Consider the following 21,845-nt stretch of genomic DNA (forward strand, 5'->3'; position numbering starts at 1 on the left):
AGCGTAGAGAGAGCCTACATGCCGTTACAGATGTACTATTTCAAGTGGGGTGCTTATTTTCAAACAAAAGGCAGAATAAAGCCCTGAGTACATACAACAGCTGTTTTTTGTTGCAGCAATCCACAGTCATTACTAATCATAATTATAGAAGGTGTGTGTTATCACTGTCAGTTGTTTGCCTGATTAGCTGTAATTTCTTCATGTGCCTAGTGCGACATTTTTCTCTAATATAAACAGTCAGGGAATACAGAGCTCTCAAAGCCACACAGCAGAAATAATAAATATGGAATTCACACCGGAAAGATTTTTACAGAAACGTTTTGGATAATCTGTTTTTTCTAAATTATTCTCTTATATGGATTATTTTAAAAAAACATTTAATCAAAATGGCACCATCAAGATTACAATTATAAGCCCTCAACCTACAATAAGATTTTTGTAGGTGTACCCTGGGGCATATTCAACCTTTAACAAAATGGTTATGCTGTACAAATATAGGCAACAATCCTACAAACAAGTGAGCATGTAACTTTACTCACATGAGTAGCTTTATTGATTTCATGTTTGCAGGATCAGGTTCTCATTTTCTGCTAAGTCTCTTTGTTATGAATAAGTAAGCAGCTGACAGTGCACAAACAACTTTCACTACATGCCTTTATCAAAATCCACTTGCTGTGTTATATTCTAATAAAGTGATAATCCTTTTTACTCCCCACCTTTAGAGTCAGCCTCACAACATTACACTCCTGCAGCGGGTTCAGTTTCAGCGTTTCTCCAAGGTTGCTGCAGCCTGATGTTTGATGCTGCATTTCACAGCAAACACAGACACCATCACTGTCAAATTTAATCTGAAAAAAAGTAAAAAATCAGAGAAATCAGAGAAAGCCAAACCTTTGTTCCAACCATCGTTACAACATTTATCTTCAACACAAGATGACACCAAGGAGTGACAACTATGTTCTTCTATTTGAAATATACAATTCATCATATAATCAGTGACACAGCTTGAAGCAGAATGACTTCTGTTGACCAGCAGAAGCTACAAAAATGAAAGTAGGTGAGAGAAAAATATTGTAGACAAGTAAGGTAGATAAAAGTAGCTGTATCTTTAAGGCCTTCTGTGGGCTGTTGAGAAAGGTTGTTTTTAGGAGGCAGAAAATTGTTTCTGTACTCTTCAGAGCCGGATCAAACCAGGAGAAATGATTTAAGTAAGTAAGTGTGAAAAACATGGGGGATAAAACAGGTGCCGGAAATATTGTGAGAAATCTTGATCAGAAATAAAATCACATTTAAATAACCAGGAAGATGACTGGAATAGAGAGAGGTACCATTATGAAAATAGAGACAGGAGAGAATGGAACATGAAGGGAAGGTGAAAGGCATACAATATTTGATATATATGTGTGTGAGGGAGAGTGTGTGCACACTGACCTCACTTTTAATTTATTTTTACTCTGAAAAAGTTTTACTTTCTCTTTTTTGTTTCAAGTTCTGTTTGTTTTGAAAACCCCTTTTTTTAAAAAAATACAGTAAACGTTCAGCATCCTCAAATTTTAATTTTCACAAAGTTCTTTTTGTCTTTCTTTAATTATGTCTCCCCTTTATCTTGAGGCTTTAGAAGGCACTAAGCATTTCTGGTATCTGTTCTTTTAAGATTTTTATTAAAATGTGTTTTATTGAATGTACTGAACCCCAGTCAACATTTTAATTTTACTATGACTTTCTTTAAAATATGATTTATGTGAGCTTAAAACTGCAATATTTCCATTCAGCTCCATGGGAGGTTTATCCATATAAAAAGTGCAGAATTGGATTAATTATCCTCATTTTGATGTCTTTGTTCAAAAAAATAAAAACAGGACTGTGTTTTTCTATTGCTTTGCTATCATGATTTTCAGCCAAGATTTAACTCTATATGAATTTTTCCTCCGCTTACTAATATAAGCCTGTAGCCACTTGTATTTTTCTTAATTACACTTAAACATTTAGATGCTTTCTCCTTTCCCATTTGAAGCCATTTTGTGCTGGTGCAGAGGATTCTAAGGATTGGTAGCAGGATATATTGCCATCTCCCTAGGTCACTGGCTCAAACCCAGCCTGGGTCACTATTGAGTAAGAGTTATTACCATCAGATGGCAGTTCAATGGCCTATGTGAAATGAGCTTAGTGGTCTCAATTCCCAGATTTTCATAGTGGAAAAAACTGTGCCAAAACTGGCAGTAATTAGAAGCTTTAATGGGAGTCTGAGCAGAGGTCAGGGATTTAATGGGCCATGTAGACTGAATTAGTCAGGATGAGGCACAATAGCTGGAATAGTGTGGAAGAGACCATATAGTGACCATCTGTGCTGTGTACCATGTACCATGGAGACAGCACTATGATCTTTACTGCCACCTAAATTGCATATTGTATTTGTGTCATGATTAATATTTTGCCTCTTCCCAAATCGTCTTCTGCTGCTTGAATGACTGGCTGAACAAACTGAGATGGGCTCTGGCACTTATAGGAAATTGAAGTGTCCCATCTGAGGTCGGCAGTATAGCAGCATATTTAAACAGATTTCTTTCTTACTAGTTAGCTTTATTTTTTCTGCCTTCATACAAGGCTTGAATCATTCATCTCTTCTTAGTAGCTAGATGTTTTAAAATTTATATTTTACATCCAAGTTCAAGAAAGATACAGAGACAGAAAAAAGAGAAGAGAAAATGTGTGATCTCTCAGAGTAATTTGGTGTCTCTGCTTCAGTGATGCGGAACAGATAAGTAGTTGGGAGAGCAATACAAGACTATTATTTTGAAAAAAATAATGTTCAGTAAACAGGCTGATAAGTTAACATCATGCCATATATCAGAATAAAGGCATACTCCAGACAAATTGCTGTCTCAGTGGGTTTGAACTCTTGAACCTCTAGAATGCCCTCTAACCAGTGTAATTAGTCAGAATGCTTTTAAAAATGCAGAAAACATAAATTATACCATTTTCTAGCCACTCATGAGCAGAAGTGGATGCAGCTTTCTGCTGCACCCTATGTAGCCTGGTCATGCCCTGAGTCATAAATACTGTAAATGAAACAAAGAAATAGCCAACTAAAATGGTGAGCGTCTTTTGTACTGATCCCTTGATTTCTATGTAACTTTTTTTTTTTATAATCAGATTAGAATTTTATATGTGTAGCTTTTCCTCATAATATTTTAAACATGTTAAGATAGGTATTTCAATTCCTGTGAGTTTCTAATACTTTTTTTTTTAAACAAATGAATGAGATCTGATCTGTGCGTGGCTTTGTGGTATATGATCAGACAACCTTCAACTCTTCAATCCCATGATAAATACAAAATGTTGTTAAATCTGAGGAGGTCTTGCCTTTGAACTCCTCTGGGAATGTTGGAAATGGTGCTAGCTGTTAGATAACTACTACAGAACAGGTTTGAAATTCACACTTTGAATTTAGAGTTGTGTCAAATTCAGCCGTCACAAAGCTACAGCACACCTGCTATATTATCAAAGAGCATCCAGCAAAATCAATATGCTCTTCAGCTGGTAAAAAGTTTCTATAACAAGGAAAATGCACTTTACACAAAGCTGTCCACACCAAGATCATTTATTCTCTGATACATGCTGCGTCTGTTCAATGAAAGGTAGTCACCCACACATCATGGTATGTATTTAACACTTCTAATGTGAAAAATAGATCCTAGGTCTACTTTTATCCCATGTAATGAACAGATATCACATAAACAAAGGCTGAAAAAAATATCTAAAGCTTCCTAACAAGAGTCCCACCTGTGACTGCTTCTCTATTCACTCTAAAATGCATCTTATAACTGTTTTGTATTGCACAGTACCTGTCCTTGTATCTTGCTAAAAATATTTTTAAAAGGTTTCTTAAATGCACAATGAAAACTGTTGAAATTAAGTTATCACCAACATATAGGGCTGCCCCCAAAAATACATCTGTAATTTTTACATGTGCAAATATATATATATATTTGTGCAGCAAACAGAGAGCAATTGGTGGCTTTGCTTGTACAAAAAAGGCACAAATATCAGAGGCACATTTCTAGAGAGCCTTTGATAATCTGGCCCATTGTGCACAGCTATTTACCTTTTCCTTTAAAAAGCGTTCATGAAGCAGTGATGCCAGAACTGGGGCCACCGCACTCCCACTTTTTGAAAATGGACGGGCCTGGCCCATCCACTTGTCATCACAGCAGACCCCACCCCCTTCCCCTCCTCTTCCCCATGAGGCCCCACCCCCTGGCCAGGCCAGCAGCTGGTGGAGCCCCGGCAGCTGAGGGAGCCGTGCGGACCCTCCACCTGCCCGTGGTGCAGGGGTGCCGACAGGGCCGGTGTAACCACTAGGCAAACTAGGCGGCCGCCTAGGGCGCCAAGATTTGGGGGCGCCAAAAAGCGGTGCCCCAAATTGTTTTTTGCTTCATCCAAAATGGGAAGGGGCGCAGTTCGGTCTTTTCCCCAAGCTGCCTTCCCCCGTACCTGGGTCTTCCTCACTCTCTGTCTCTTCCACACACTGCATTGGGCAGCTCTGTCCCATTCTGTGCAGAGGTTGCCTCATGGCAACCCAGCCGTGCACACAAGGAGGGTTCATCTTTGTTCCGTTCTCCTGCCAGGGAAAACCTCTGCCTGGGGCAAATAAGTCAAGGAGCCGGAATCAGAGGGCTTGGGAATCACCCCCACGGGAAACTTCCAGCCTCTCTCTGCCGGGGAGAGGGCCACGGCAAGGCATGGCTGCTCGCACTTTATCACAAGCCCGTGCCCTGGACCCAAGGCAGGGCGCATCTTCTCACAGGCAAGCGGGGCTGGCTCTCCAGTAACCTGCCTCAGTTGCATTTCCCAGGTATCCCTGGGGAGGGATCAAGGGAGGAAAATGCTGGAGAGGAGGAGAAGAGAAGTCGACACAGCGATGGAAGGAAGGGGGGAGAGGACGCAGGGGACAGGGAACGTGGGGTCAGAAGGGGAGAGGTGGAGCAAGCAAGGCTGACCCTCCAGGGTGTGCCTCTGACCCCCGCCCTTTCCTCCCCCTGGTACGCTGCTTCTCTCCATTCCAGCAGCGCTTCTGTCCCACCCCCACTTCTGCCTGGAGCTCCCCAACATGCGGTGAAGAGCCTCTCCAAAGCGAGCAAGCTGCTGAGGTCCCTGTGCCTCACCGCAGGCTTCCCCTCTCTCCGCCAGGGTGCTGCACTCCATCCCGCTTCGTGTCCAGCCCAGCCTCGCTGCTGTTGTGGCTGCATTCTTCCTGTGAGGGGCGTATGTGTGTGTGTGTGTGATTGCCTGCCTGGGCTCCTCACCACGATGACACCTGAATTTGGTGATTTATGTGTAATCAACAGCACAAGTACTAACCACCACTGCCTCTCCTCACAATCCCTCTCCCCCTTCACCTCCCGGCTCCCTGGTGGAGCAAAGTTCTGCAGAGAGGCTGCGCTGCGTGGTTCTGAGCACTCCCTTTGCTACTGCAGCTCTCTGGGGTGCAAGGTGGAAGTTTTGCCTAGGGCGCAAAATATCCTTGCACCGACCCTGGGTGCCGAGAGCAGCCCCCAGCCCCTGTCCCCACCCAGCCCAGGGCAGGTGCAGAGTGCGTGACTTCGCACCAGCTCCTCATAGCTGCCCATGTGGCTCTATGTGGGGGGCGGGGACACAGGCAGGGGGTTGCTTTTGGCCCCACCCTGGGCAGGAAGGGCAGGCTCCCAGGCTCCACTCTGGCTTGGTAGGGGGTGGGGCCTCCAGAGAAGAGGAGGAACATGGGCAGGCTTTGGGGGAGGAGGGAGAGAAGAGGAAGGGTGGGGGCCATTGCCCTCCCCCAACTTTTGGGAAGGCTCCAACACCCTTGTCATGAAGTGACCTTCTTAAGGCCAAAACAGCATTGCTAACTTCTATGTATTTTAGGATTTTATACTACTGCCAATCATCATAGTATCTGAGCACCTTCCTCATAAAATTGATAGCAGTAGTGAATTCCCAAGTGGACTTCATGGAGTCTCTGGCACTTCTAACCTTTTTGGGGTCAAAACTCTGCTTGGGAGAGGGTGAGGGCTTGGATGAGTTTTTTGGGGTGGATAGAAGGGTGTGTCTGTCTTAGGCTGAATAGCCTTTCAAAGAGGAAGGTTTTGAACGTTTTCCTAAAGACGGTTAGATTCTGGATTCATCTACTCTCCTCTGGAAGTTTGTTTCACAGACAAATCCCTTTGGCTGAGAACGTTTTGTCTTCAGTGCTCTTGCACTACATCTTTGGCTTTGTGATCTGCATTGTTCATTTCCCATTTCAGCCCCTAACCCTCATTTTATTCCTCCCCTCTCACAGAGCACAACTGATTTTTTCTAATTACTCCCAGAATATATACGCTTTGGGCTCAACTGTGCAACCTCACCTTGAGGGGCAACTCTGTAGTGTGCATTAGATAGGCTTTAGCTGTAGTTATAGCTCCTTAAATATATTGGATCTTTAAGGAAACTTGGTTGGCGTTACTGTCAGAACTGATCAAGACCGCTTAAACCAGCAGGTAACTTTTAGCTAGAAGAGGATGAAAAAGATGAAAGGCTTCTCTGAAAGGAAAGGACATTGGGAACTTCAAGCATATTAAATGTACAAAAAAAAAGAAAAATCTATGGTACAATTACATTATGACAAACTGACAAAGGCAAGGACATTCAAATTTTTTTGTCTGTCCTAATTTACTAAATTTTAGTATAGCCTCTACAAGAGTTTCAGAAAAGAGTTTGCTGTTACTGTATGTAGCATGTGTACTCCAACACCTTGCCACAACAGGGTGCATTGGGGACAAAGTAACAACCCCTGCTCCACTGTTTTTCTCTCCATGTCACAAATCTTAATGATAATGCTTTATAGATTTTCTTATAAATCAATAATACACTGAGGCTGCCAGTGTTGAGCACGGTCCCCAAATCCTGAAACTCATGAGTGTGATATCCCACCAACAATTTATGATATTTTCCCATCCCATAAGCAGTCTGTTTCCTATAGAACTGCTGGATGTGGGTTCCTGCAATACTCACCCACTGTGGCGACAGCTGTCAATATTTATATTGTCCTTCAGATGCTTAAATAGGGAGCATAAAAAAACTCCAGGACCAAATTGAAAGATGAAATACAAAAGTTCAAAAGTTGACAACACACAGATAAACGCAGTGGGAGCCCTGCTTCTGATGTGTACTGTAGTATAACACATAAAGAAGGCAGGCCTGGGCAGCAGATTTAATACAAACAAGAGGAAGTACTTTTTCACAGAACACACAGTTAACCTATAGAACTCATTACCATGGGATGTTGTGATGGCCAAAAGTATAACTGGGTTAAAAAATGAACTAGATAAGTTCACAGAGGATAGGTCCATCAATAACTATCAAGATGGTTCAGGGATGAAATCCCATCTTCGGGGCAACCTTAAGTCTCTGACTGCCCAGTTTTTTCCAACCTTTCCACATAGGTCAGGTTTTCTGAATCTTTTATCATTTTTGTTCCTGTCCTCTGGACTCTCCAATGTGTCCACCTCCTTATTAAAACGTGGCACCACAGTACTCCAGGTGATGCCTCACCAGTGCCAAGTAGAGTGGGACAATTACCTCCCATCTCTTACATGTAACACCCCTGTTAATACACCAGAATATGAGACTTTCTCTCATCTGCATCATATTGTTGACTTATATTCAATTTGTGATCCACAGTACCAGCCAGATCCTTCTCAGCAATACTACTGGCTAGCCAATTATTTCACATTTTTTAGTTGTGTATTTGATTTTTCCTTCCTAAGTGAAGTCCTTTAAACTTGTCTTTATTGAATTTCATCTTGTTGAATTCAGATCAATTCTCCAATTTGTCCAGATCGTTTTGAATTCTAATCATGTCCTCCAAAGTGCTTGCAACCCCTCCCTGCTTGGTGTCATCTGCAAATTTTATAAGCATACGCTCCACTCCATTATCCAAGTTTTTAATTAAAATATTGAATAGTAACAGACTCACATTTGACCCCTGCGGGATTCCATTAGATACACCTTTCCAGGTTGACATTGAACTATTGATAACTACTCTTTCAATGTGGTCTTTCAACCAGTTGTGCACCCACTGGTAGTAATTTCATGCTGACCACATTTCCCTAGTTTGCTTATGAGAATGTTGTGTAAGACTGTCAAAAGCCTTATGAAAATCAAGATATATCACATCATCTGCTTCCCTTGATTCATTAGGCCAATAAGAAGGAAATCACATTTGTTTGGCATGATTTGTTCTTGACAAATCCATGCTGGTTATTCCTTATAATCCTATTCTCCTCCAGATGCTTACAAACTGATTGTTTAATAATTTGTTCCAGTATCTTTCCAGGTATCAACGTGAGTCTGACTGGTCTATAATTCCCTGGGTCCTCTTTGCTCCTCTTTTTAAAGACAGGTTCTATGTTTGCCTTTCTCTCGTCATATAGGACCTCATCTGTCCTTTCAGAGTCCTCAAAGATAACTGCTAATGGTTCCGAGATTGTTCAGCTAGTTCCTTAAGTACCCTAGGATGAATTTCAACCTAACCTGCCAACTTGAATACAACTGACCTACCTAAATATTCTTCTAGCACAGTGGTTCTCAAACTATGGGTCGGGACCCCAAAGTGGGTTGTGATCCTATTTTAATTAGGCTGGCATTAGACTTGCTGGGTGGCAGGGCTCAGGCTACAGGCCCCCGCCACCTGGGGCTGAAGCCCTTCGTCTTTGGTCCCCCCACCTGGGGTTGTGGGGCTCAGGTAGGCTCAGGCTTTGGTCACCCCTCCTGAGGTCATGTAGTAATTTTTGTTGTCAGAAGAGGGTCACAGTGCAATGAAGTTTGAGAACCCCTGTTCTAGCATGATAGGATGCCAGTCTCAGCTGGGGTCTCTGGGCACTACTAGAATACAAATAATAGGCAACCCACAATGGGAGATTGACAACACCGAGAGAATACCAGATTCTGGATGATAGTGAACGGCTATAAGTTTGATTGAGGACCTAGGGCAGTATGTTAAAAAAACCAATCAGTAAGTTAGTTATGCCCAACAACAACAAAAAGCTATACAGCATGTAGCAGTGGTGGAAAGTGGATTAAAATAATCAACTCTTGGGCCACAGCATCTATTGATGTAAAATTACTACCAGAGCTAACATTGTGCGTGTGAAAGAAAGTTTCTAAAAGCACTGGAATTACGTTTCTCAAACACATGTTAATGAAGGGATAGAGCATACAGCTGCTATGTGCACATGGAGCTCCCACTGACTTCAAGTGAGGTTCTAAAAACAGTGCAGCTGCAGGAAACTTTTCTCCCAATTAAGTTTTCGTAATCAACATTAAAATCTATGATGGTAGTTTTGTTAGCGCGTTGTGTTACTGACATGTAGTACAAACAACATAAAAAGTAGCCATAGATGCTAATGATCTCAAAATGCATACAAAATGCTAACATGTGTTGTACAGTAAAATTTCTCATATTTATGTGAAAATATATTACGTAGATTACAATTCTTACTGCATTGCCTTAAACACTGAGGAAGTCCCTCATTTGTCATTTCTCAGTTAAACGAAAGTTGTTGTTGTTTTAAAAACAATTCCCTTCTCTGAGAAGCTCTTTTATAGTTAAAATCCACCATAAAGAAACTTTACTATATTATTTTTAAACCACCCATATGTATTCAAGGCTTTGCAGCAATGATCCCTGTGGAAAAATTCAGCAACACCTCAGCTGTTCTGCGAGAACTCCTTTTGCTATAAAAATGAATAAGCCTGACAGAAATATGTCAAGTCAAGATGAGCATTTATTTGCCTTGTGCATTGAGGCTACTGTACTTGCCAGCACCCTGTGAACACCAGAGTGTGATTCAGAGCATTAGCTTATTATTTCCCTCATTGATTCTATTTTAAGAAACTGCATACATAAGTGATTCTGAACCTGACATTTGCACTAGACTACCACTTGAAAGTTCACTACCGTGTTTTAATCTTGTAGTTAGAGTATCATTTAAAAGGAATTAATGTTTGTTAATCAAACCTACAAAAAGTATAATTTAAAGACTGATCTTTGCTCCTCACAACTAGCCGATACCACTATTACAGTAAGTCTAGAGCTTACAAGTGCTGTCATCCTCCAAAGTGGCAGAGTTAAAGGACCTAAAGCACTATGTTAATTAATATGAGCACTCAAAGTGAGGAGATGCAGGTTTGCATTATATCTACACTATTAAACTATTACACAGAGTTGCACTTCACCAATTTGGAATGAAATCCTGCAGCTCTTAATTACATAAACAATCCTATTGATTTCAGTGGAACTGCTCCGATAAGTAAGGTTTGTATACACATACCCTGATTGAAATATGACTTTGCTGATTAAAGTAAAACTAAATAAGTAGGGTCTGTTACATGAACTATTATTATCATCATAATTATAATATGGCAAATAGAAAGTAACAGCAAAGATGATTTGTCCTACTTCTATAAAGCACAAATGGGGCAACTTCTATGAAAAGCTACTGATTAGAACTTCATCTCAGACATGAAGACTGGCTACTGATAACCAGCAACTTTATTTCAGCCTCTTCCATCATCTTCACAGTTCCTCATGCTGGAGGGAAGCCTGAACAGAAGATGTAGGAGTGAAAAGTCGGTTGGCTTTTTAGATAAATTTCTCCTTCTTTCATACTTTGGTGTTAGTAGCTAAGTGCATCCTCTTGGCAATTTAAAGGTTTATTGGTTAAAGAGTGAGAAAAGGTGTTAGGATCCCCAGATTATATTCCTGGCTCTGTCACTGATTTGCTATAGGAACCAAACTTCCCTTCAAATTCTTCCATATGGGCAGAGGGCTCTAACCTTCCTCCTAGGAAGAGGTCACATGAGCTGCACCTACTAAACCAGATAATCTCTGGGGATCTATTAGAGGCATGGAGCATTCATGTGTAGGACACTTGCCTCTATTCCTCTTCCTGCTCTCTGCAGCCCCTTTAGAACCACAGCTTCTTTAGCAGCCATGCTGTCAGGGAGTCCCTGACTGCTGGTTGCCCCTACGGTGTCTTTGGAGAGTAACTCCACAATGGGGAGCAGGAAGCTACTCAAACTCTGCATGTAGGGTTGCCAGGTGTCCAGTTTTCAACTGGAAAGCCCGGTCGAAAAGGGACTCCGGCAGCTCCAGTCAGTACCGCTGACCGGGCCGTTAAAAGTTCAGTTGGTGGTGCTGCAGGTCTAAGGTAGGATAGTCCCTACCTGTCCTAGCACTGCGCTGCCAACAGATCTGTCTCCTAGGCGGGGGAGGGGCACGGGGCTCTCCGTGCTGCCCCCACCCCAAGCACCGGCTCTGCACTTCCATTGGCCAGGAACCACAGCCAATGGGAGCTCGGGGGGCGGTGTCTGTGGGTAAGAGCAGCGTGCGAAGTCTCCTGGCCCCCCTGCCTAGGAGCCAGACCTGCTGGCCGCTTCTGGGGTGCAGCGCTGTGCCAGGAGAGGCAGGGAGTCTGCCTTAGCCCCGCTGAGCCGCTGACCAGCAGCCATCCAAGGTAAGCCTGTGCCCCAATCCCAAGCCCCTGCCCTGAGCCCCCCGAAACCTGGAGGCCCCTCCTGCACCCCAAACACCTCATCCCTAGCCCCACCCCAGAGCCTGCACCCCCAGCTGGAGACTCCCCCCCCCCACACCCCAACCCCCTGCCCTAGTCCAGAGCCCCCTCCTATACCCTGAACCCCTCATCCCTGGCCTCACCCCAGAGCCTGAACCCCCAACCCAGAACCCATACCCCCTCCTGCACTCCAACCCCCTGCCTCAACCTGCAGCCCCATCCTGCACTCCAAATCCCTCAGCCCCACCCCCCAGCCCCTCCCATAGCCCAAGCCCCTGCCTCAACCCACTGCCCCTCCCACATTCAGAATCCCCTGGTCCCATCACTGAGCCTGGAGCCCCCTCTTGCACCCAAAACCCCTCATCCTCAGCCCCACCCCAGAGCCCACACCCCGAGCCGGAGCCCTCACCCCCTTCTGCACCCCAACTCCCAGTCCCAGCCCAGAGCCCCCTCTCACACCCATAACCCCTAATTTCTGGCCCCACCCTGGAGCCCGCATCCCTAGTTAGAGCCTTCACCCCCTCCCGCACCCCAAGCCCCTCCCCCAGCCCAGTGAAAGTAAATGAGGGTTGGGGAGAGCGAGCCACCAAGGGAGGGGGAATGTAGTGAGCAGGGGACGGGACCTTAGGGAAAGAGTGGGGTAGGGTGTTCAGTTTTGTACTATTAGAAAGTTGACAACCCTATCTGCATGCAGTAACTTATGCTAGTTTTTCCTTCATTTTTTTTCTCCAGAGCAGTAGGGGGACATCTGACAGAACCCAGCTTTCCCCCAACCTATGCAGCCAGAACACACACAGAAACCCAAGGGAAGTGCTTCTACTTGGAAAATGGGGAACACTCTAGTTAAATGGCACTTCCCAGTTTTGTTAGATTCTGCAGCAGCGGAGTAGAGAATCTGGGAAATCCATGCTAAGAGGTTACATTTAAAATGATGTCTAAGGCACAACACAAAACAGTCTATTCGTTGATACTGCCATTAAGTAATTGTATTGGGGTGGTTTCATTTGTCTGGGATTGTGTTACTAAAAGGACAATGAAAATATCTTTGTAAATTTTTCTTTTGAGTTCCAACAATCAGGTCTAAGCAAGATTTAAATAGTCCAATGATACCCTTGTTTTATCTCACAGCTTGGAGTTTGCATTCTAGGGCCAAATTTTAAAAATTATTTAGATGCCTGAAGATGCAGATAGGTGCCTAGTGGGATTTGCAAAAGTGCCTACGTGCCTAACTCCCAGCAGTCACTTTTTGATGTCTAAAAGTTAAAGCTGTTAACACAGAAAAGAGTACCTACCGTTGCAGAGTCGGTGTATCTGAACACCATAAAGTTTTCCCTATACTTCTCAAATTAACATCCTCAGGTTGGCTGCATACAATTATCACTCCCATCTGCATTCAAGTGTAGGTAAACACTAACTGTAGTTTTCATCTTCCTAGAACTCAAGCTCTGGCTACGCAAGTTTTCAATTGCAGTGCATGGCATCAATATGGGTCCCCTAAAATTTAGCTTCAAGTTTCAGGTTAGAACCCAAAAAGTCAAAGTAAACTCAGATGGAAATCCAAGCTTCCCTATGAAACTTAAAAATAAAATTCAGATAGTTTTAAAACAAAATTATAAAGCCACCTCGGTTTGCTAGAAAGATAGAATTTTGTTTTGCGCTCCGTAACAAAAGCCCAAACCTGGTGAACTGTGTGCTTTAAGGTTTTTGGCCCACATTTTGCACTGCTCTAGATGCAGTAACATCCTTATATCTCTACTGGCATAATGACCAAGAGATGGCGATCCCCAGACTGAGATATTTTACATGGCACTGTAGTGTCCTTTAGTTATTCTTTCTTTATATTTCAATTTAATTTAAAAGATTGCAGTTGCAAAAAACAGACCTCTCCTAAAAATATTAGTAAAAGCTCTTTCATGCTGCAATTCTTTGATGACAGCATGACATTCAACTCAGCAGAATGTACAAATATATAAAAAGTCAAATAAAAGAGATGGAGCCATAATAGAAGATTATTAAAACATTTCGGGGCTCAGACTAAATTAAAAAAGTGCTGTGAAATATCTCATTTTTCCTAAAATAAGATTAAATATAAGGCAATCAATATATGGCAACAGAGGGAAGTTTATTCGTTATTATTGCAATGATATTCTGGAAATTTAAGGTAAAACATTTTGTCCTAAGAAAAGCTGTAAATTTACTAAAAAGAAAAGGAGTACTTGTGGCACCTTAGAGACTAACCAATTTATTTGAGCATGAGCTTTCGTGAGCTACAGCTCACTTCATCAGATGTTTACCGTGGAAACTGCAGCAGACTTTATATACACACAGAAATCATGAAACAATACCTCCTCCCACCCCACTGTCCTGCTGGTAATAGCTTATCTAAAGTGATCAACAGGTGGGCCATTTCCAGCACAAATCCAGGTTTTCTCACCCTCCACCCCCCCACACAAATTTACTCTCCTGTTGGTGCTAGCCCATCCAAAGTGACAACTCTTTACATAATCAAGTCGGGCTATTTCCTGCATAGATCAAGGTTTTCTCACATCCCCCCCACCCCCATACACACACAAACTCACTCTCCTGCTGGTAATAGCTCATCTAAACTGACCATTCTCCAGGTTTAAATCCAAGTTAAACCAGAACATCTGGGGGGGGGGGTAGGAAAAAACAAGAGGAAACAGGCTACCTTGCATAATGACTTAGCCACTCCCAGTCTCTATTTAAGCCTAAATTAATAGTATCCAATTTGCAAATGAATTCCAATTCAGCAGTTTCTCGCTGGAGTCTGGATTTGAAGTTTTTTTGTTTTAAGATAGCGACCTTCATGTCTGTGATTGCGTGACCAGAGAGATTGAAGTGTTCTCCGACTGGTTTATGAATGTTATAATTCTTGACATCTGATTTGTGTCCATTTATTCTTTTACGTAGAGACTGTCTAGTTTGACCAATGTACATGGCAGAGGGGCATTGCTGGCACATGATGGCATAGATCACATTGGTGGATGTGCAGGTGAACGAGCCTCTGATAGTGTGGCTGATGTTATTAGGCCCTGTGATGGTGTCCCCTGAATAGATATGTGGGCACAATTGGCAACGGGCTTTGTTGCAAGGATAAGTTCCTGGGTTAGTGGTTCTGTTGTGTGGTATGTGGTTGTTGGTGAGTATTTGCTTCAGGTTGCGGGGCTGTCTGTAGGCAAGGACTGGCCTGTCTCCCAAGACTTGTGAGAGTGTTGGGTCATCCTTCAGGATAGGTTGTAGATCCTTAATAATGCGTTGGAGGGGTTTTAGTTGGGGGCTGAAGGTGACGGCTAGTGGCGTTCTGTTATTTTCTTTGTTAGGCCTGTCCTGTAGTAGGTAACTTCTGGGAACTCTTCTGGCTCTATCAATCTGTTTCTTTACTTCTGCAGGTGGGTATTGTAGTTGTAAGAAAGCTTGACAGAGATCTTGTAGGTGTTTGTCTCTGTCTGAGGGGTTGGAGCAAATGCGGTTGTATCGCAGAGCTTGGCTGTAGACGATGGATCGTGTGGTGTGGTCAGGGTGAAAGCTGGAGGCATGCAGGTAGGAATAGCGGTCAGTAGGTTTACGGTATAGGGTGGTGTTTATGTGGCCATTGTTTATTAGCACTGTAGTGTCCAGGAAGTGGATCTCTTGTGTGGACTGGACCAGGCTGAGGTTGGTGGTGGGATGGAAATTCCAACCTCAGCCTGGTCCAGTCCACACAAGAGATCCACTTCCTGGACACTACAGTGCTAATAAACAATGGCCACATAAACACCACCCTATACCGTAAACCTACTGACCGCTATTCCTACCTGCATGCCTCCAGCTTTCACCCTGACCACACCACACGATCCATCGTCTACAGCCAAGCTCTGCGATACAACCGCATTTGCTCCAACCCCTCAGACAGAGACAAACACCTACAAGATCTCTGTCAAGCTTTCTTACAACTACAATACCCACCTGCAGAAGTAAAGAAACAGATTGATAGAGCCAGAAGAGTTCCCAGAAGTTACCTACTACAGGACAGGCCTAACAAAGAAAATAACAGAACGCCACTAGCCGTCACCTTCAGCCCCCAACTAAAACCCCTCCAACGCATTATTAAGGATCTACAACCTATCCTGAAGGATGACCCAACACTCTCACAAGTCTTGGGAGACAGGCCAGTCCTTGCCTACAGACAGCCCCGCAACCTGAAGCAAATACTCACCAACAACCACATACCACACAACAGAACCACTAACCCAGGAACTTATCCTTGCAACAAAGCCCGTTGCCAATTGTGCCCACATATCTATTCAGGGGACACCATCACAGGGCCTAATAACATCAGCCACACTATCAGAGGCTCGTTCACCTGCACATCCACCAATGTGATCTATGCCATCATGTGCCAGCAATGCCCCTCTGCCATGTACATTGGTCAAACTGGACAGTCTCTACGTAAAAGAATAAATGGACACAAATCAGATGTCAAGAATTATAACATTCATAAACCAGTCGGAGAACACTTCAATCTCTCTGGTCACGCAATCACAGACATGAAGGTCGCTATCTTAAAACAAAAAAACTTCAAATCCAGACTCCAGCGAGAAACTGCTGAATTGGAATTCATTTGCAAATTGGATACTATTAATTTAGGCTTAAATAGAGACTGGGAGTGGCTAAGTCATTATGCAAGGTAGCCTGTTTCCTCTTGTTTTTTCCTACCCCCCCCCCCCAGATGTTCTGGTTTAACTTGGATTTAAACCTGGAGAATGGTCAGTTTAGATGAGCTATTACCAGCAGGAGAGTGAGTTTGTGTGTGTATGGGGGTGGGGGGGATGTGAGAAAACCTTGATCTATGCAGGAAATAGCCCGACTTGATTATGTAAAGAGTTGTCACTTTGGATGGGCTAGCACCAACAGGAGAGTAAATTTGTGTGGGGGGGTGGAGGGTGAGAAAACCTGGATTTGTGCTGGAAATGGCCCACCTGTTGATCACTTTAGATAAGCTATTACCAGCAGGACAGTGGGGTGGGAGGAGGTATTGTTTCATGATTTCTGTGTGTATATAAAGTCTGCTGCAGTTTCCACGGTAAACATCTGATGAAGTGAGCTGTAGCTCACGAAAGCTCATGCTCAAATAAATTGGTTAGTCTCTAAGGTGCCACAAGTACTCCTTTTCTTTTTGCGAATACAGACTAACACGGCTGTTCCTCTGAAACCTGTAAATTTACTGTATCAAAAGAAGCAAGAAAGGTGAATGATAATATGAATACAGTAGAACCTCCGAGTTATGAATACCAGAGTTAAAAAATAACCTGTCAACCACAGACCTTATTTAGAACTGGAGTTTTGCAATCAGGCAGCAGCAGAGACCAAAAAACAAAAAAAGAAAAGAAAAAAGCAAATACAGTACTGTTTTAAACGTAAACTACTAAAAAAATAAAGGGAAAGTTTAAAAAAAGATTTGACATGATAAGGAAACTGTTTCTGTGCTTGTTTCATTTACATTAAGGTGGTTAAAAGTAGCAATTTTCTTCTGCATAATAAAGTTCCAAAACTGTATTAAGTCAATGTTCAGTTGTTAACTTTTGAAAGAAAAACCATAACATTTTGTTCAGAGTTATGAACAACCTCCATTCCTGAGGTTTGTGTGACATTGAGGTTCTAGTGTATTAATTTGCCTAGAATACACATCTTTATATGGAATAAAGGAAAAGATCAGTAGAAGATTAAACAGCCTAAGTCATAAAGTAAACTAGAACTCATTTAAAATGAAGTTGGAATAACTTTTTCCTCACTGTGTGTCTCATAAAACAAAGTGGGAGCGTACAGAACAGAGGACTGCTGATAGTTTCCATCTGAGATTATTCCTAAAATACACAAGAGAAGGTTCAACGCTATAACTACTCCTTTCTGCATTTGCCAGCAGTCTTGGTTTTGTATGTTGGGTTAGAGTGCCATCACACCATGTAAACAGATGCATGGCCTCTGATGATATAGACTTTACATTGGGAGCCTAATTCTCAAACACGGACACCTTATTAGGACATTCAAATTCCAGATTTGGTTGCCCAACTGTTTAGGCACCTTTATCCTCTTTATTACTGATTTCTATACAGAATATGGGATTTGAACTTCCTATAAGGACACCTACATTTGAAAATTGGAATCTGTACACCCCCACCTACATAAAAGAACACGATTAAGGTTGAAAAATCAAGCACTCAGAGGTTAGGAAATGCTAAAATTAAGGTTGCCTGTGCCACCTTAATTCAGCCCCCTTGTACATATGCATTATGACAGTTTTTAATTACTTGATCAAATACTATTTTTATCCTGTCTCATTCAGGATGTAAGATGAATGGTACTCACTTAATGAGCAGATATTCAATGGTCTATTTTTTTGTCCTCATTGTTCAGTGTGGCCTTCTTCATTAATTACTGCAAATGCTGCTCTAAAGACAGAATTATTAATTTCTTCATGGGCTCATCTATAGCACTTATCACTACGGTGTCTGAGTACTTCACAAACATTAATGTATCTTTGCAAAACCTCTGTGAGCTGAGAGGGTGGTATTATCCCCATTTTACCAATAGGAAGCTGAAGCAGAGAGAGATTAAAGTCAAAAGTATCTACAAATGTTGGGAGCCCAATGAGAGACACCTAAGGCCTGATTTTTCAGAGTACTTAGCATTATATAGAGTTCATATGCTCAAAGCACAGTTCCCACTGACTGCAGTTGCAGTTATGAGTACTCAACACCTGTAGAATTCAGGCTGCAGAGCCCCAAGGTGGGCACTGAGGAAATACGGAACATGCAATTAGGGACCACCTGTGAAAAGTTTGGTTTATGTGACTTGCTTAGCATCACACAAAAAATCTGTGGCAAAGGCAGGAACAGAATCCAATTCTCCACGGCAGCATTCAATTGCCTTAACTATGAGACTCTCCTTTTTCTTCGTGCCTCAATCCAAGTTTTAGTCTGACTTCCCCTCTGCCCGGTGAGCACTTGACCCACCCCATCCCGCCTCTGCACCACCCTGGCCCCGTCTCCATTTCATTCCTTCCCCAAAGTCCCCGCCCCCTTCCCATCCCCATCCCCCAAGTCCCTACCCCTCTCTGCCTCCTCCCCTGAGCATGCCATGTCCCCACTCGTTCCCACCCCTTCCCCTCCCTCCTGGAAAGTCTTAAGTGCCTCCAAACAGCTGTTAGGCAGTGGGGGCGGGTGGGAAGCACTGGGAGGGAGAGGGAGGAGTGGGGATGCGGCACGCTGGTGGGGGGCGGAAAGGGGTGAGTGGGGGGGGGAAGCTTGGCTGCCGGTGGTTGTGGAACACCTGCTAATTTTTCCCCGTGGGTGCTCCAGCCCTAGAGCACCCACAGAGTCAGTGCCTATGCCTCAATCCCCTCATAATTTGCTACAAAGTTTCCAACTTCTGCAACAAATGAGGCAGACAATAGTCTCCTTTATTCATCCTCATAGAGGGTCCATCTTGTGCACTCAATGAGACAGGGGTCCTGTTAAAAACAACAGTATGTGAGCATGTAATTAAAGGGTGTACCATAATGCATAAACACAAGGAGGTCAAATTAAGATTACACTGTCAACCTTAATTCAGGCATCTCCTAACTTCTTAGTGGTTCACTTCACATGTGTAATAAGAGTCTTCTAATGTAATTTTTGTTTATAGGTGTACACACACACACACACGAGATTCTGCTGAATAGCAACCCCATTAATTACACCTTTTTGTTAATGGAAACATTCTGCCAGGAACAGATACTGTCCAATAGATGTGTTAATTGGTCTAGATGTCAACAGGCATGCTGGCTCTTGACAATATTTTTGGGGAAAGTCCTGGCCGCAGGCAGGTTTGCAAGGCTGCAGTCAGGAATGGAAGCTCTGGGATGTATGAAGCCTGGGGTCCAGGGATGCTACGGGCAGGCTAGCTGCTAACCGGATGACACAGCTTTCCGCAAGAAGCAGGCACAGTACCTCTCTGTGCACTCTCCATACTGGGTCCCATCCTGGTACCAGGGTTTGGCACATCTTTGGGTCCTTGCTCCCCATGGAAAGCCCCAGATGCAAGCAGGTTTAGGGGGCTGCAGCCAGGAAAGCAAGCGCTGGGAATCCTGGGATGTGCCTAACCCAGGCCACTGGTGCCAGGACAGGACGCAGCCTGGAGAATGCAGAGAGGGGTACCATGCAGCCTCAGTGCTTCCTTCCCTGCAGCCTTGCAAACCTGCCTACAGCCAGAGCTTGGCATATCCCAGTATCTCCTTCTCTTGCTGCAACCCCAGAAGGCAGCTTTGTGGAACTGCAGCATCAGAAGGAAGTTCTGGGACATGCTAAGCTATAGCTGCAGACAGGTTTGTGAGGCTACAGCCAGGGAAGGATATTCTTGGGCTGCATGGTACCTCTCCATACGCATACTGTGTTGTATCCTGCTCTGGCACTAAGGGCCCAGGCTTTGCATGTCCCACTGAGGGATTGCTAATAAGTGGAAACTAACACATCACACACATGTGCATGTGTAATGTCGACAGACCCCCAGTCATCAGCGGGCAGGATTGAACTGTGGATCTCTGGAGCTTAGTGCATGAGCCTCTACCACATGAGCTAAAAGTCAACTGGCTGTTAGCTAAGACTGTAGAGCAGACTCATTTTCTCTCTCTAAGTGGTCTCGGTGCCACTAGATGGGACACAACATCACATCCAGAAGGTGTATGGGTTACACATGTGTCAGGGTTCCCTCCCCACACTGAACTCTAGGGTACAGATGTGGGGACCCGCAAGGAAAGACCCCCTAAGTTTATTTTTACCAGCTTAGATTAAAAACTTCCCCAAGGTACAAACTTTGGCTTGTCCTTGAACAGTATGCTGCCACCACCAAGTGATTTAGACAAAGAACAGGGAAAGGATCATTTGGAGTCCTATTCCCGCAAGCCCTACACCCCCTTTCCTGGGAAGGCTTGATAATAATATCCTCACCAATTGGTACAGGTGAACACAGACCCAAACCCTTGGATCTTAAGAACAATGAAAATCAATCAGGTTCTTAAAGGAAGAATTTTATTTAAAGAAAAGGTAAAAGAATCACCTCTGTAAAATCAGGATGATAAATACTTTACAGGGTAGTCAGATTCAAAACAGAGAATCCCCCTAGGCAAAACCTTAAGTTACAAAAAGACACAAAAACAGGAATACACATTCCCTCCAGCACAGCAAATTTACAAGCCAAAATAAAGAAAACCTAATGCATTTTCTAACTAGATTATTTACTAGCTTTACAGGAGTTGAAGGGCTTGCATCCTTGATCTGTTCCCAGCAAAGGTATCACACAGACCAACAAAAGCATTTCCTCCCGCCGCCGTCCAGATTTGAAAGAATCTTGTCCCCTCATTGGTCATTTTGGGTCAGGTGCCAGCAAGGTTACCTTAGCTTCTTAACCATTTACAGGTGAAAGGATTTTGCCTCTGGCCACGAGGGATTTTATAGCACTGTATATAGAAAGGTGGTTACCCTTCCCTTTATATTTACGACAACATGCATGTTTGTTTACATCTTTTGGTATTGAAGAAACGATACAACTCCATTCTTGGTAGGCTATTAACCCAAAAGGATACTTGGGAGAACTATTAAGCCCCCACCAATCTGTGACCCTCCAGAACAGTAAGACTCAATACTTTTCAAGATTATTCTTTTCAAGTTTTCTTCAGGCATGGCCTGAGAACCCTACTAAGACCCAGATAGAGTTTGTGATGCTGGCAGACCAGATGCCAACTCTTACCCAGGCTGCAGGCATTAGCTAAGAACTGGCAAACTCATAGCTGGAGACCAGACCCATTCACCTGTATAACAGTTTTGCTCTTATAAGAATGTATTTAGTGATTAGACCTTATGAAATGTTTGCAAATTGCTGCATGCATTAATCTCACTTGTAATGTTGGTGTTCCATGCTATAAGAAAATATTTAAGTTTTGCTTTATATCTTTGAAAATGTTTGCTCTGCACTTATGAATCCAGGCACCAGTACTCCCTGCCCTGCCCCCCATCCAGAAGGGCCATCAAAATCAGATGGGCCATCAAGGAACATTGCAATACAGAGGATTAATTAATGGTCCTATCATGCCCTTGGAAATGTCACATGCAAGGAAGCTTGTTCTGTGGACTTGGAAGTTGAATGAAAGAAAAGAAGTCACAGGAAAATTTTCCATCTCTTTGCTGTTTGAACTCACTCAAGGCCAGAGCCACCAGT

General features: G+C 43.4%; 1 protein-coding gene across 5 annotated transcripts in view; it reads right to left on the reverse strand.

Annotated features, from left to right (window-relative positions):
- ENTREP2 (endosomal transmembrane epsin interactor 2) overlaps positions 1 to 21,845 on the reverse strand; it is a 388,263-nt gene that overhangs the window by 96,494 nt on the left and 269,924 nt on the right. For 4 of the 5 annotated variants that reach the window (XM_073303684.1, XM_073303683.1, XM_073303687.1 and 1 more), the window contains one exon: positions 717 to 848. The exons of the other annotated variant lie outside the window; for it this stretch is intronic. In XM_073303684.1, the coding sequence (XP_073159785.1) occupies positions 717 to 848 (132 nt within the window). The remainder of the gene's footprint in view (positions 1 to 716; positions 849 to 21,845) is intronic. 5 annotated transcript variants of the gene reach the window in all.

The sequence above is a fragment of the Lepidochelys kempii genome, chromosome 10, assembly GCF_965140285.1.
Source record: "Lepidochelys kempii isolate rLepKem1 chromosome 10, rLepKem1.hap1, whole genome shotgun sequence".
NCBI classification, from domain to species: domain Eukaryota; kingdom Metazoa; phylum Chordata; order Testudines; family Cheloniidae; genus Lepidochelys; species Lepidochelys kempii.